Source organism: Sander lucioperca, chromosome 2 (assembly GCF_008315115.2).
Source record: "Sander lucioperca isolate FBNREF2018 chromosome 2, SLUC_FBN_1.2, whole genome shotgun sequence".
NCBI lineage: Eukaryota > Metazoa > Chordata > Actinopteri > Perciformes > Percidae > Sander > Sander lucioperca.
The window spans coordinates 17,518,260-17,532,305 of NC_050174.1; the positions used below are offsets into that span (position 1 = coordinate 17,518,260).

At 37.9% G+C, this 14,046-nt stretch overlaps 1 protein-coding gene across 6 annotated transcripts; it reads right to left on the minus strand.

Moving 5' to 3' along the window:
• Window positions 1-230: 230 nt before the first annotated feature.
• On the minus strand, window positions 231-10,760 carry suds3 (SDS3 homolog, SIN3A corepressor complex component). Of its 6 annotated transcripts, XR_004895644.1 has the most exons (13): window positions 10,524-10,760; window positions 8,842-8,911; window positions 8,673-8,728; window positions 6,507-6,578; window positions 4,941-4,960; window positions 4,659-4,815; window positions 4,282-4,377; window positions 3,978-4,039; window positions 3,341-3,362; window positions 2,905-3,010; window positions 1,942-2,026; window positions 965-1,176; window positions 231-927 (listed from the first exon to the last, which is right to left on the minus strand). XR_004895644.1 is itself a non-coding variant. In XM_031305411.2 (12 exons), exons 1-12 carry the CDS (start codon window positions 10,633-10,635, stop codon window positions 1,078-1,080), a joined length of 957 nt encoding a protein of 318 aa, XP_031161271.1. In that variant the 5' UTR covers window positions 10,636-10,760; the 3' UTR covers window positions 231-1,077. The 6 variants fall into 6 exon arrangements, 5 of the variants coding, with proteins under 5 accessions (XP_031161271.1, XP_031161273.1, XP_031161272.1 ...); XM_031305411.2 differs by having other exon boundaries at window positions 231-1,176; XM_031305413.2 differs by lacking the exon at window positions 10,524-10,760 and adding an exon at window positions 10,200-10,470 and having other exon boundaries at window positions 231-1,176.
• Between the last annotated feature and the right edge of the window lie 3,286 nt (window positions 10,761-14,046).

Here is a 14,046-nt window from a genome sequence, read left to right on the forward strand (position 1 = left end):
TAAAATAAAGAATAAGAATAAGCGAATTAGCACAGGACTTTTGGCACAAAACTTTACTGTTCTGGCTCAGTCTTGCCGCTCCTGTTTCAGGGCAGCTGTTTCCAGTGAGAAGCTCTAGAAACCCACTGACAAAGACTATCTGGTGAACATTGATTAAGATAACTAGTATAATGCCAGCAAACTTGTGTATTTCAGAAACATTAAAGCGTTTAACCTTTTCATCAAATCAATAAAATGCAGAAAACATTTTTAATAAAATGGAACACAGTACAAATCAACAGTAAACTTAGTGCTCCACATGCAAATACAATTGAATTAATCCAGATCGCATATGGAGAGGATCACATAAAATGGCAAAGAAATAACATAAAACCTCAAAATACTTTTTTTTTTCTTTCAAATAAGAAATTTAGGGTTTATATATAGGACTTTTGAACATGTTATTAGGGCAAACCTTCAGCACAGCAAGCAGCCATTACTTGATGACAGTGACAGAAGGCATGTTCTTTTGAAAATGGCATGACTCCTGGTAGTTAGTCATGGGATTCATGATAATCAGCCAAACCTAAAGCAATTCCTCATCTGTTTTTCAGTGCATGCTTCGTTACATGTCGCCAGTGAGACAGTTACAAAGGCTTGAAGACAGTTTCTGTGGGGCAACATGATGCTGTTGAAGAAAAATAACTTAATGATAAATGTAAATAAGACTGCATGGTGTAGAAAGGATTTGTGTTTACAGCATGAGACAAAAATCAAAGCAGGCTCCTTTATGATCACAAACTACCTTCACACACACACACACGTGCCACATAGTGACAAATAATGCTGGAAAACAGTCAGTTGCGTATATGACCACTTTTACTGTACCAGATCAAACAGATCAAATCTGATGAGTTATTTTTGGCCACGGAAGACTATGTGTGTATGCTTCTATAATTGGGGCGGGTAGTGTATATGATGAAGAATAACTCAACTGAGATGCACCAAATAGAGAAATAGAGGATGAACGAGCCGGTGGATGAATGGATAAATGAACAGATGGGGGTTGGGTGGGAAGGGGATGGGTGGGGTAATGTTTCACGCAGCCGACCGTCGACGGATGACAAACGCTCCCCTCTGCAGCTGTCCCAGGTAGATCCTCATCTTTGTACTGTCGCTCGTCTTCCTCACCCAAATCTGGAGAACAAAGACGAGACAATTCCTCAATGCAGTCATTGCGAAATAAATGCATTCCAAAAGTAGCTGTTATTATCTAGAAATCCAAGGTACTCCAGAAATAAATTCACATTACATTTTTCATCAGAATGCTCCCAGGAAAGATGAGCTTTCCTTTTCCAGTGATCATTCCTTCTTAGTGATAGTCTTGTGTTGATTAGAGCGGGGAATTAGCACTTGTTACTAATCAAACACTGATAAAACATGTAAAATACATCTGTGGCTGGTATTTCTTCCCCTTCTACCACTCAGGTGTCTGGCCCTCCACTTCACAATCAACATTGAAAAGTGATAAGACAGGTGTCGTTCGGTCATTTTAATTTTATTAACAAATCTAATCGAAAACGGGAGTAAATGGTGCATTTGTTGGAGACTATTTTCAGCTGTGGATAAATACACATTTGGTGCGCTGGTGAGTATTTACAGCAGCAGGACGGTGTACGTGGGATTGAGTCCAAATAAACTACAGTGCTCATGGTAATGAGGGAACATGTCATCTAGTTCAACAGTGTGGCTCATTAATGTGTTTTAGTGGTTTTAGACAACAATGGAACTCTATGACGCAGAGGAATAAAATATATCACTCTTTAGCTACACAGACAGTAGTTAGTAGGAATCATGGGATTGGTTGACAATAAGGAAAATATAGAACATCACCAGTCTCATATTTTAAGCAGTAACCCCAATTCTATGTGCAACAGGAGCTGGATGAGAACTGACGTTTACCTCATTGGTCCCGACTGAGCTGATGACACAGCTAATCTTTGTGTTGTCTTTTGACTCCAGATAGATAGCCTGGCTCTTGTGGTACCTGGTGGCATAAAAGCACACAAACATTAATTTGCATTACATTTTTTTTTATTTGGCATTTAAGGTGAGGAATAAGGATAGGCATAAGTGAAGACAGGAGAGGGGTTCATTATACATAATTTTACCCAGCTGAATAAACCACATTTCTCCTGAGACGGCACTAAATAGATAATTGGACTAGAAAGTCAAAACAAAAAAATTGTGTTCTGTTTTTTAATGGCTCCAAACTGTCAGAGGACAGAATCAACCCAGGGGAAGAGTCTGACAACCAAAATGTTTGATCATTAAGGGCCCACTGAAGAATAATGACACGTGTCTCCCTGCGGCTTTCCAGTGGTGGTCTCTTCTTTAGCAAAGAATAAATGAGACTTTGCCTTGAAAGAAAAGTGCACATACCTCACAGCTCGCTCCGCTCAACTTCCTCTATATCAGCAACTAATAAGAATTCTATTATTGTTACCCTTCTTCACATGGCCTTATGTTCTGACACGTCTGATGAGGAGCTCTGCTCTCAAACAGAAGGGCACCAGAGCTGTGTCTGGTCAAGGATTTTCATTATCTCTGCATCACGGCAGAATGCAGCACTGATTCTAATGCAGCCACCTTCTCTGAATATGTATTTTTATGTTGGCTTCAAGCACGAACGCTTAATCAGTGGCTCCTAAGAAATATGTCTTTCTGTAGCCCAGATAAGAAGAGGCAGCCATCAAAATGGTTGTAACGTGTTTTTAGAAGACCAAACCAATCACCAAAGTCATCAAACCCATGGCAATGTGGCCATCTAGTGGTGACACAAGCTGTAGACAAGCTATGTGAGAAATGACAATGTTAGGGAAGCACTGGGATGCCTGTTTTGAGGATGTAAAGGTTTAAATTCACCATCTTTTGTCGTAGTAAAGTTTCCCCTCCTCGATGCGGGCCTCATAACGCTGGGAGGGGTTCTCCATGGGAGCGGAGGGGACGTGCTCTGGAGACGAGGGCGACACTAAAGGGGGAGAAACACCTGATAAGTATCACCATACAAAACGTATGTACAAATCATTTCATGTTTTAAAGGAATAGATTTGGGACATATTGGGAAATATGCTTATCCGCTTTCTTGCTAGAACGAGAGGGGGGGATGAGATGATCGGTACCACTCTCCTCTCTGTGCGTTAATATTAAATTCCAACTAGCAGCCTGTTAACTTAGTTTAGCACAAAGACTGGAAACGGGTAACACAATGCAGCTAATGTACCAGCTCACTAATTAACATGGTATTGTTTGTTTAATCAGTACAAAAACCGAAGTGTTAAAAAAGTGAGCATTGACATACCCGGCCGTTTTGGTGACTTGAGCTGTAAAAGAGAAGGTGTGAGAATTTTAAAAGACATAATTATGAAAAAACAAGATTCAGCAGGGGCATGCATAAATAGGCCTGTCACACAAAGACAAAGTCAAAGTCAGTCTCTCTCTCTCGGAGAAATTATTTTTAAAAAGCTTTTTGCATATGGCCTGTTGAGGCATCTTTTGCACTTTTTGTTTACAAAAGGTCCTAACTGGCAGTTTTGGCTGTTAAGGAATGTATCACTCTTTATGTCTGAGCCTAATGTTTCATATTTTTTGAAGTGCAATTTTGTTTCCATTTTATTTATTGTTTTTGGTTGTGTTTGGTATTTATTCAAGTGCATTTTTTGTTAAAAGAGACTGAGAGTCCATTTTATTGTTTTTGGTTATTTTGTTCATTTATTGTGGATATTTAAAATGTCTTTCAGTTCCAGCGTTAAATATTCTTTAGAAATAAAAAGTTTATTGATCTTTTAAAAGGCCATTATCATTATAATAGATGAAAATGGTCTCTCAACGACAATATTATCGTTTATCGCAAAAATTTCTGGGACAATTTATCGTCCAGCAAAATTTGTTATCGTGACAGGCCTATGCATAAAATCAAGACGTTCAGACACACTTACCTTATTAAGTGTTCTTAGATCTTCCATTATCTGTTCATCTGTTAACAAATAATTTAGCTGAGGTGTGACGAGTTAAGGAAGGCATTTTAAACACAGCATAGCTGAGAAACGCAGCCAGTTCCACAGAGGAAGCTGATCCTGACCTCCCATTGAAACAAAAAGCTCCCCTGGGAATCAAAACGTATCTTGAGAAAGTGCAAATACTACCAGTACAAATAACACTCAGTACTTTACCCCTGACAGATTGATCTGGTGATCAGCTAATTGTAGCTAATCAGAGACTGCAAGTTTATGCAAAGGATATCTGGTGCAGGTTTTCTCCGTTTATCTGGTATTGGGACTGGATCATTGGGCCGTCTCCTCAGCTTCCGAGTCATGATAGGTTTTACCTCCATTGAATCTACGGATGAAAGAAATAATGACAAACTAAGATCCAACATTAAGATCCAAATAGTCAAAGTTTCTCAAAAAGCAAAACAAAACATACCTTACAGGCAACTCAGAAGGACAGCAACATCTTAATTGACTGATTATCTGAATGTCCTACTTTTAAATTGGACAACTTAATATTTCAGTGTGTAGAGAGAAAAACTCTCCCTTCCACCCACATGCCTTTTACTCCATTTCTCTCTCTTCTCCTAAGCAAGTCACTTATTAATAATCCTATTCTGTCGCCCTTACCGCCTGTCAGCTCCATTGTTAATTTTTCATTCTCGATCATCTTCTTCTTCTCCTCCAACTCTGCAATTAGGTTTTCCTTCAGTTCAACCTTTTTATCGTCAAACTCCTTCACCGCTGCCTTCTTCTCCTTGATGTAGTTCCTCTCCACCTGCTCTGTCTGCAGAAGGTTGAGAGAAAGAAATGATGGAGAAAGAAGGGATGTTTTCCATGTAATACCAGAAAAGTAAAAGGTCAGTTCTGTATAAACTGCTTCAGTCAGTCAGCAAGCAGAATTATACTCACCTCAAGCTGGAGAAACAGATCTGTAAAGACAAAAGGAAAAACATCCGTTTAATGTAATTATACTGGCACATTATCACACACTTTTGACAACTAAAGTCAACTTTGGTTATTCTCAAGTAGAGCTAAACAGATATATCGGTTGGCCGATATTATCAGGCAAAGTTGGCCTATCACAGGCATATCGGTATCTATCGTATCGGCATTTACGTTTATTTTTATTTATTTATTGAAATGGTCAGCAATTGACTGATACAGAAATTATGTTTATTTAGCTATTTAGTTTTAATGTATTCTTTATTTTCTCCATGTTCATTTCTAGAATTGGTTGACAATGTAATAAAAAAGTTAATAAAGTTATTTGTTTAGGAAAGCAGCCTTCTGAATACCTTAGCATCATCACAGCAGTGCAAAATCCACATAGAAAAAGGTCAAGTTTTCTTTCTTTTCAACTCAAAAATTCACTATATCGGCCGCCATATTGGTAATCGGTGAATCATTCCACTCTAACATCAATATCAGTCTTAAAAAGCCCATATCGGTCAGGCTCTACTCTCAAGACTAGAAAAGAGAAAGTATAAGAAGAGAGTGCAGTGCAGGGTCACAAAGAAATAGGAGTGTACAGTAAAAACACCCTAAAATCTTTAACAAATATCTATGAACCTACATGCATGTGTTGCAGTGCATTCTGGGCAAAACAAAGAGACATATTGATCAGCAAAAAACTGAGAACACAAAATTCTGGGAAACAGCTGATCGGACATAAGCCACTGAGTCTACAAAAATAAAGTAACCAATATAACAAATGGTGGAAGATGGACGGGTTGGGAGCAGAGAGAGGAAGATGGCTCTGCCCTTTTTAAAACAAATTTAATCTGCTCTTGTACATTTACAAAATGATGTCTGGGTAGACACTGTCCTTTTCCGTTCATCTTGTATGTTGTGATAAGTCACACTACCTGTTTTATTTACCCTTTCTGCACATAAAAAAAAAAATCTATGACTTCTATCGACCAGTCATGACATCGGTGCTCACACTGAATGTAAACATTCAGTGTTTGTCAATTGACAATTCCAATACATGTAGCTTCATCTTCAAAATGTTGACAAAAAAAAGAGAAAGGCAGCGTTACTTTGTGCAATTCTAATTTGAACAGAAAGCAGGAGAAAAGACTAGAAATCAAAACTACAGTCAACCACAACATGTACAATAATACTGCAATAATATTAAAACAAGTTCATTTATAACATCTTTTGGCGCCAGCCATGTGGGAAATCGGACCTCTTTGTATATAATGCTTTCATGGGCAACATTTCTCTTGGGATATTCATAAGCTCTTGCAAAACATTACTTGTTCTATGTCTCACCTCCAAGCAGTTGTTTTGCAGCACTGTTTATTGCCAATGTTCTCCTCCGGCCAAACAAAGCATATTAAAAGGAGGAAGCACCCCAAAATTTAGAGGAATATACATATAGTAATATAAAGAATAATCTGCTCCAAACATGGTTGGTGTGAATGCATCAGGAGCAAAGCAGTGTGTTCTGTCTCTAAATATTGCTCAACTTGCCTGCATTTCGGAGTCTCTCTTTGTACTGCTGGTCCAGCTTCTTCATCCTCTTCTGATACTCCTGCAGTGTACCTGCAAAGAAAAAGTGTTGGACAAGTTTACTAAATGTGAACATTAGGGATGTGCAAAAAAAAAAAAAAAAAATCGATTCACATTCAAATCGCGATTCAAGCTCTACCGATTCAAAATCGATTCATAGAATTCCAAAAATGGATTCCATTTTTTTTTTATTGTATGTCTACTGCAATCACATGTGAAAAGTAACTACATTTACATACTGTGAATAATTTTTTTTTTTTTTTTTTTTTTTTAAATCGAGAATTGTTTTTGAATCGAATCTTGAGCCTATAAATCGATATTGAATCGAATCATGATATTTTCTGAATCGTGCACCCCTAGTGAACATCTATTGAATCACAACTTTTGCTTTAAAAGTTTTACGGTGTTGTGAACTTTTGTACATCCCAATTAATATTTTTGCACACCCTGCAGAAAACCACACAGCCTTCTTTCCCCTTTCTATAACCGTGAAATTGTACATGTGTTATGTCTTATACCCATTATTTATGGCAATATTTGTATTCTATATTTATGTTCTTGACGGTTGCAGTACTTTGCTCTATTGTTTATTCCGTTTCCATGTTTTTTTGGCAAGGCAAATTCCATGCAAGTGAAAACTTACTTTGGCAATAAATCTCATTCTGACCGTGTCCCAACCAGCAGCAGCAGATGGCTGCCCACCAAGAGCCTGGTTCTGTCTGAGGTTTTTGCCCATTTAAAGGAAGTTTTTCCTCGCCACTGTCTAGTGTTAATTTGTTAATAATAAATAATGTTAAAATATAATAAATAATAATAAATATGTTCGTCAACAACCTTTTTTTCCCATGACTAAGACAAGACGATGACGAGACTGCACCAATGTCCAAAAACGCTGACTAAGACTAAATTAACATGCAATATTGTTGACGAAAAAAGACAACTAAAATGTTTTGCATAAAATAAAAACTAAGATAAAATCTCTCTTCACTTTTCGTCTACAATCGTCTACTTTTCATCATGAGATATAATATTCAGCTGTTACGCCTTCAAAATATTCCAAATGACTTTGTGCTGTTGCTGCAACACGAACACTACATGGAGCAAGAACACAACATCCATAGACAGTAGCAAACACCAGAGATTGGTTATCAGAAATAATCTCAGAAATAATTTGTTATTTAAAAAAAGACTAAAATGTTTTGACTTAAACTTGACTAAGATATATTGAGTTTTCTTTTGACTAAAACTAGACTAAAATGACGAGACTTTTAGTCAACTAAGACTTGACTAACAAAAAAAGATATGTGAATGACTAAATAGGACTAAAACTAACAAGGACATTTGGCACAAGACTAAGACTAAATTAAAAATAGGTGACAAAATTAACACTAGCACTGTCACACTAAATGCTTGCTCTTGGGGGGGAATTGTTGGGTCTTTGTAAATTATAGTGTGGTCTAGACCTACTCTATCTCTAAAGTGTCCTGAGATAAGTTCTGTTATGATATGACACTATAAATGAAATTGAATTGACTGTTATTCTGATTTAGATGTGTTTGTGCCTTGAGAACCAGTAACTTCTGTAGTTATTACAACTCCAATATGAGCTGTTTCATTAAAATACATCACCAATATTTCTAGACAACTCACCTGCAAATGTTGGCATCCTATACCTGTTACTCTCATCAGCCACCAACCATCTAGACTACTCCTGCATTTGGATTTACAATGAGCTCACAACTTGTCACTTCACAATTTCTACACTGTTCAGAAATACATGACAGACTTTTGAAGATGAGTGAAAATGAGCTGCTCATGAGGACAGTTTGTCATCAGTTATCATCTGTTTCTCAGCTGGTTTCTCTTTTTAGCCTGAGACAGCGGCTGTACTTTTAAGATGACTCGGAAACTGCCTTTGTGGCCCGATGATTTAATCCCTAACCACCACCATGACTAATCAGTTAGCATCTGGTTGTGTCCTTCAAAAATGAAAATGAATCCCCATGCTCACACAAATAGCACTCCACAAGATAAAGAGCAGCAGTCATTCACATTTGGAAAATTCCTCACACACTTCAGTCATTTTATAAAAAAAAAAAAAAAAAAAAAAAAGATCCAAGTGATTACCTTCTTGTAATTGCTGCAACTGTCTTTTCAGAGAGGCCAGTTTGTCTTGGTACATTCTGTAATGAAATAAACCAGAGTTAATATCACCGGGCAAAAAATTAAAACCTTCAACTTCAAATATTTATTATTAAGGTTAAAACTGCTGATCCACGGTTGGTAAAATCCTTACTGCTCTTTGATTTCAACATAGTCATCCTCGTCGTGCTTGGCAAGATCTGTTTCACTGGCATCTTCCGTGTCTGGAAAAGGTCATGATAGGAGAAGAATCGACTTAATTGTCCGAACTATTTATTAACTTCAATTCAGATTCTCTGTTAAAAAATAATAATGTGCATGCGCTCATTTCGGCATACTGTACCACAAGATAATGATGTCGTGTTTTAGCTTTTCCGCAAACAGACAGCAGAGATCTGTACAGATCAAAGGACGTGCGTGGCACCGGGTAAGGTAATGGTGAACACCCTACTTGGGAATGCCCTCTAGTTTGTTGAAATAGGGTACCAGGGGAAATCCAAATTTGCCATGAAATATTATAAACTAGGCTATATATTCTCGGATCGACAGCAGAAAAAAAAGTTTAGCCAGACAAAGCTAACGCTTGTAATTTTAATCAAATTGCATCAATAATAGCGACATAAATATAGCTGTTAATTTGCCGCATGGTGGGATTAATCACAAACTGTCCCCGGGTAATTTAGTCGTGCTGTCAGTCAAACGGCAACTCTCTCAAAGCAAAGCTAATATGTTTAGGCTAGTGCGATGTGGCAAACTTGGGAGGCAAGTTTCTCAACACCGGCTAACCTAGCTAAGTCATTCGGCGTTAACGTTACCTTCAAAACCCGACACAAGAGAAGGATAAGGCCCATTCGTATTAAGCTGACACAGCAGCTTTCATTTTCGGTTAGCATTAATGTGCTAGCTTAAATTAGCACAGTCTGCTGTTTAAACAGTAACAAGTTAGGCATAACAGAACCGTCAACATATCCGGAGGAGGAAATCATAAGTCCAGCTGTTCGCTTGGAAGTCAATGTCAGGAAACTAGCTAACCTTGTAGTGTTGTCATCGCCTTGCTTTCCTCTTGTCTTTCTTTCACTGCTATCCGTCCTGTCTCACTGAATGGTGTGAAAAGGGCAGTGCAGTGGACACAGCACGCAGGGTTTCGCTTGCCTGCCGACCTGTCAATGCTCGGAACTAATGTTACGTAGCTAGTTGGCTAATTAACGCTATGAACCCCATTTGGAATAGCATTTATTTAAACTGTGTATTAATCCTGATGGGCTATAAAATGCCTGGATTTCTTAATTTACAGTTACATTTTATACAATAACGTAGAGCCAATTTGCCTAATAATGTGGTAAAAATTGATTGATGCCACACGCGTAACGTTAGTATTGAAACGCTAACGTTAGTTAGCATGTAAACAATTGCGAGTGTGTATTATTATCGTTGAACGTGGGCTCAGTTTTCTATCAGCACTGAAGACGTTAAGCCAATGTAACGTTAAACGGTTTAGCTAGTTTACATCACCTGCTTCTGAAAATGTTCTGTCCTGGGCAGACACTTGATTGGCGGTAGTCGGGTAACGTTAGCTGACTTGTTATGTTACGTTAGCTAGTAAGCTAACTGCGTGTGGCTCGTATTGGGCTAGCTTTCCAGCGTTGGGAACGGGCAGGTAAATTTTGATTTAGGAAGTGCTAAGAAAAACTGTTTCCAGTCGAGCTTAATCTGTAGATCACTTTAAAATGCTGCACTAAAAATAACTAAATTTATGCAATAATCGCGGGCTTCCGTTACTTTTCCAACAAGTAGACAGAGCCCGACTGTCAGAGAGCTTTTGGTCAATTCGTTTACCTTCTTCCGAGTCTCTTCCCCTGAAACTCCGGTCATCGTCGTCTTCCACGCTATCAAGTTCTTCTTCATCGTTGTAATAATCCACCATAGGTGATAGCAAAGTCGAAGCCATTTGTTCGCTTTAAAAATGTAAACAAACACAAAATAAACAATCGATTTGTGTTTTGCAGCTTGCTTGGAACAGCGCCTACAACTGACAGGACCTCCGAGTTCCAAGCTGTCTGACGTTATGCCTGTATACAATGTATGTAATATTAATGTGTAACAAATCTTTAATTTGATTTTTCAACAATTAAAATGAAGTATTCGCGATAAAAGATACCAGTCAATAATTGGCGTATTTTCTGTATGCGCATTAAAATCTACGGTAAAACATTTAAATAAGCATATTTCCGAACAGGCTATGAGGTCTCTTTGTTTTGGCTCCCGGCTCGATCGCTCGCTATCCATTGTTTTTCTACACTCAGAGGATGTGCGAAGAGTTAATGAGTGCTCAATAGTGAAATCCAATGTTTTACAATTAAACCAGCCACCACAGTTGAAGATGTATTCGTGTCTCCTGTCTGTTTCCCCATGCTTAAACATGCTTATCCAGTGGTCAATCACTAAGACATGTTTGACCTGTAGGGACCAAATAAGCTGTAATTTTAGTAATGGCAAGAAAAAGTATGTGAACTTTTTGGAATTCCATGGTTTTCTGAATAAATTTGTCATAAAATGTGATCTGATCTTCTTCTAAGCCAAGGGTATTGACAAATATAATGTGTCTAAAATAATAAAAAAAAAAAGATCTTTCATGTCTTTATTGAGAACGACCAAAAAAATCTCATACTGCTTGTGGAAAAAGTATGTGAACCCTTGATTTAATTACTTCAACAAAGTTAATTGGAGTCAGGTTTTAGCACACCTGGAGTCTCGTTAAGATAATGAGTTTGGAGGTGTGGACTACAGCTACTTTGACTGATAAAAAAGCTCTGCACAAGATGAACACGCTTATGTGAGCCGTGGCTTGCCAAAAAGAGCTTTCAGAGGCTCTAAGATCAAGAATTGTTGATTTACATGAAGCTGGCAGGTGTTACAAAGTTATTTCAAAGACTTCGGAAATTCACCAGTCTACAATTAGGCAAACAATCTACAAATGGAGACACTTTGGGACTGTTGCTACTCTACCAAGAAGTGGGCGGCCAGTCAAAATGACACCAAGAGCACAACGAAGACTCATCAATGAGGTCAAGAAACAATCCAGAATGACAGCCAAGATTTGAAGCCACTGCTTACAGTACCAGCTTGGAATCATTGAGGGGAAGATGAATTCCCAAGTATATCAGACAATTCTTCAGGATAATGTGAGAATGTCTGTATGTCAGCTGAAACTGTGTATAGGTGGGTGATGCAACAGGACAACGACCCAAAACACCTGAGCAAGTCCACAACAGACTGGCTTCAGAAAAACAAAATCTGCATTTTGTAGTGGCCAAGTCAGAGCCCAGACCTCAACCCAATAGAGATGCTATGGATTGACTTGAAGAGGGCCATACACATGAGACGTCCAAAGAATATGACAGAGCTAAAGCAGGTCAGCCAGGAAGAATGGGCTAAAATTCCTCAACGATGTGCAGGTCTGATGCACAGCTAGGCTACAGGAAGTGCCTGGTTGAGATTATTGCTCCAATGTGGGCCAAATGGTCAACCACTGAGGGTTCACTTACTTTTTCCACCACTATTTTTGAATGTTGAATGAGTGTGTTCAATAAAGACACAAAAGATCAGAATTTGTTTGTGTTACTATTTGAGACACATTTGTCAATACCCTTGACTTATGAAGATCAGATCACATTTTATGACAAATTTATTCATAAAACTATGAAATTCCAAAAGGTTCACATACTTTTTCTTGCCACTGTATTTCCCCAAAATGTATTTATTCATAATACTGATGAACTATTATGTCATCTCTTGTCACCACGCTGCCAGGATTGGAACATAATACTAAACCCATCTGTTTGGTTTGATTAAAATATATGATCATTTATTTAGGCAATTTATTATTTTAATTAGGGTCCAAAAACAGTCAGTTGGGTAAAAAGAATGAGCCCTATTATCTACAACATCAGCCACATACTGAACATGAAGACACAGTGGCCTAATGGGTAAGGCTCTTAACTAGAGCTGGGCGATATGGAAAAAAATCTAATATCACGATATTGTTGACCAAATACCTCAATATCAATATTGTGGCGATTTTGTAGGGTTGACAATTGGTGCTTACAAAAAATATTTACAAAATGTGATTTTTGATAAATGATCATCATTAATGTGTATATAATAACTAAGTGGGTAAAGGTAAATAATAGAAAGGCTAGAACAGTCTGGTAAGTTCAAGAAATTACATCACTTCACTGTAATCCAGCCGTTAAAACCAGGGACAGATAACACTTGTGTCATATCACGATATTACGATATCCAAAATCTAAGACGATATCTAGCCTCATATCACAATACCGATATAATATCAATATATTGCCTAGCCCTACTCTTAACCCTCCTGTTGTCCTCGGGTCAAATTTGACCCATTTTCAAAAAGTCTCTATATCAGAAATTTGGGTTTCTTTCAACCGAACTGTCCAAATAAAATAACGTGGATCAACACGTTCTCACACTCATCTCGTAAAATATGGACGCTTGATCAGGTGCCTTTGTCGTTCTTATTGACGCTAAAAGTCTCCTTTAGCCCTTTAAGTAAACGCGCTTGGTCGGATGGTTCCCTACAACGCTCTTAACAAGTTAAATAAATGATCAGCTCACTACTTTAATTGAATTTGGGTGTTTTAGTCAATTTTATAGAATTTGAAAAAAAAATTGATAAAAGAACGTCAGAAAAAGCGCCGAAAAAAATCAGCAAAAACATCAGAAAAGTGACAAAAAACTTGGAAAAAATGTGACTAAAACGTCAAAACATTTCCAAAACATCAGGAAAAGCAACAAACGTGTCAAAAAGACGACCAAAACATTGAAGAAAGTAAAAAAAATGTACATAGAAAAGCAAAGTTGCACGGTCGACGGGAAGACAACACAAGGGTTAAGTGAGGGATTGTGGGTTCAACCAATGGGTAGAAACTTTGCCACAAGATGGGCTACAGGAGTAAGATAAAACCAATAGTAATTATCGGAATAACTGTCATTTGCAACCCTAACTCTGACCACTGTTGTCAATTCCAGCCACGTTTGTTAATCAATAGGCCTATGTGGTCTTTCAGAATCTGGCCTGTCAGAAGACATGCAGCTCTGTTGTTACTGTTATGCTGAGCAGACATGTAAGAAACTGAGGGAGCATCATGAACAGACACAGATTGAAAGGCAGTGAGCAGGCACACCAAAATTGAAGATGAAAAATTCCAACTTAAACATCCGTGGCGCCAAGAGAGGTTTGATTGAAAAAAAAAAAGTCAAAGTAAAATATGTGAATGCTGTAAATTCAGTGGTAGTCTACCTACATTTCAACATGTATTCACTAGTGATTTTT

Coding starts and splice junctions, on each gene's coding strand:
- suds3 (XM_031305411.2), bottom strand. CDS start 10,635: ATGGCTTCGACTTTGCTATCACCTATGGTGGATTATTACAACGATGAA. Junction 4,961..6,506: donor AGAGAGACTCCGAAATGCAG/GCAAGTTGAGCA, acceptor TTGTCTTTACAG/ATCTGTTTCTCCAGCTTGAG. Junction 4,816..4,940: donor ATCTGTTTCTCCAGCTTGAG/GTGAGTATAATT, acceptor AACCTTCTGCAG/ACAGAGCAGGTGGAGAGGAA.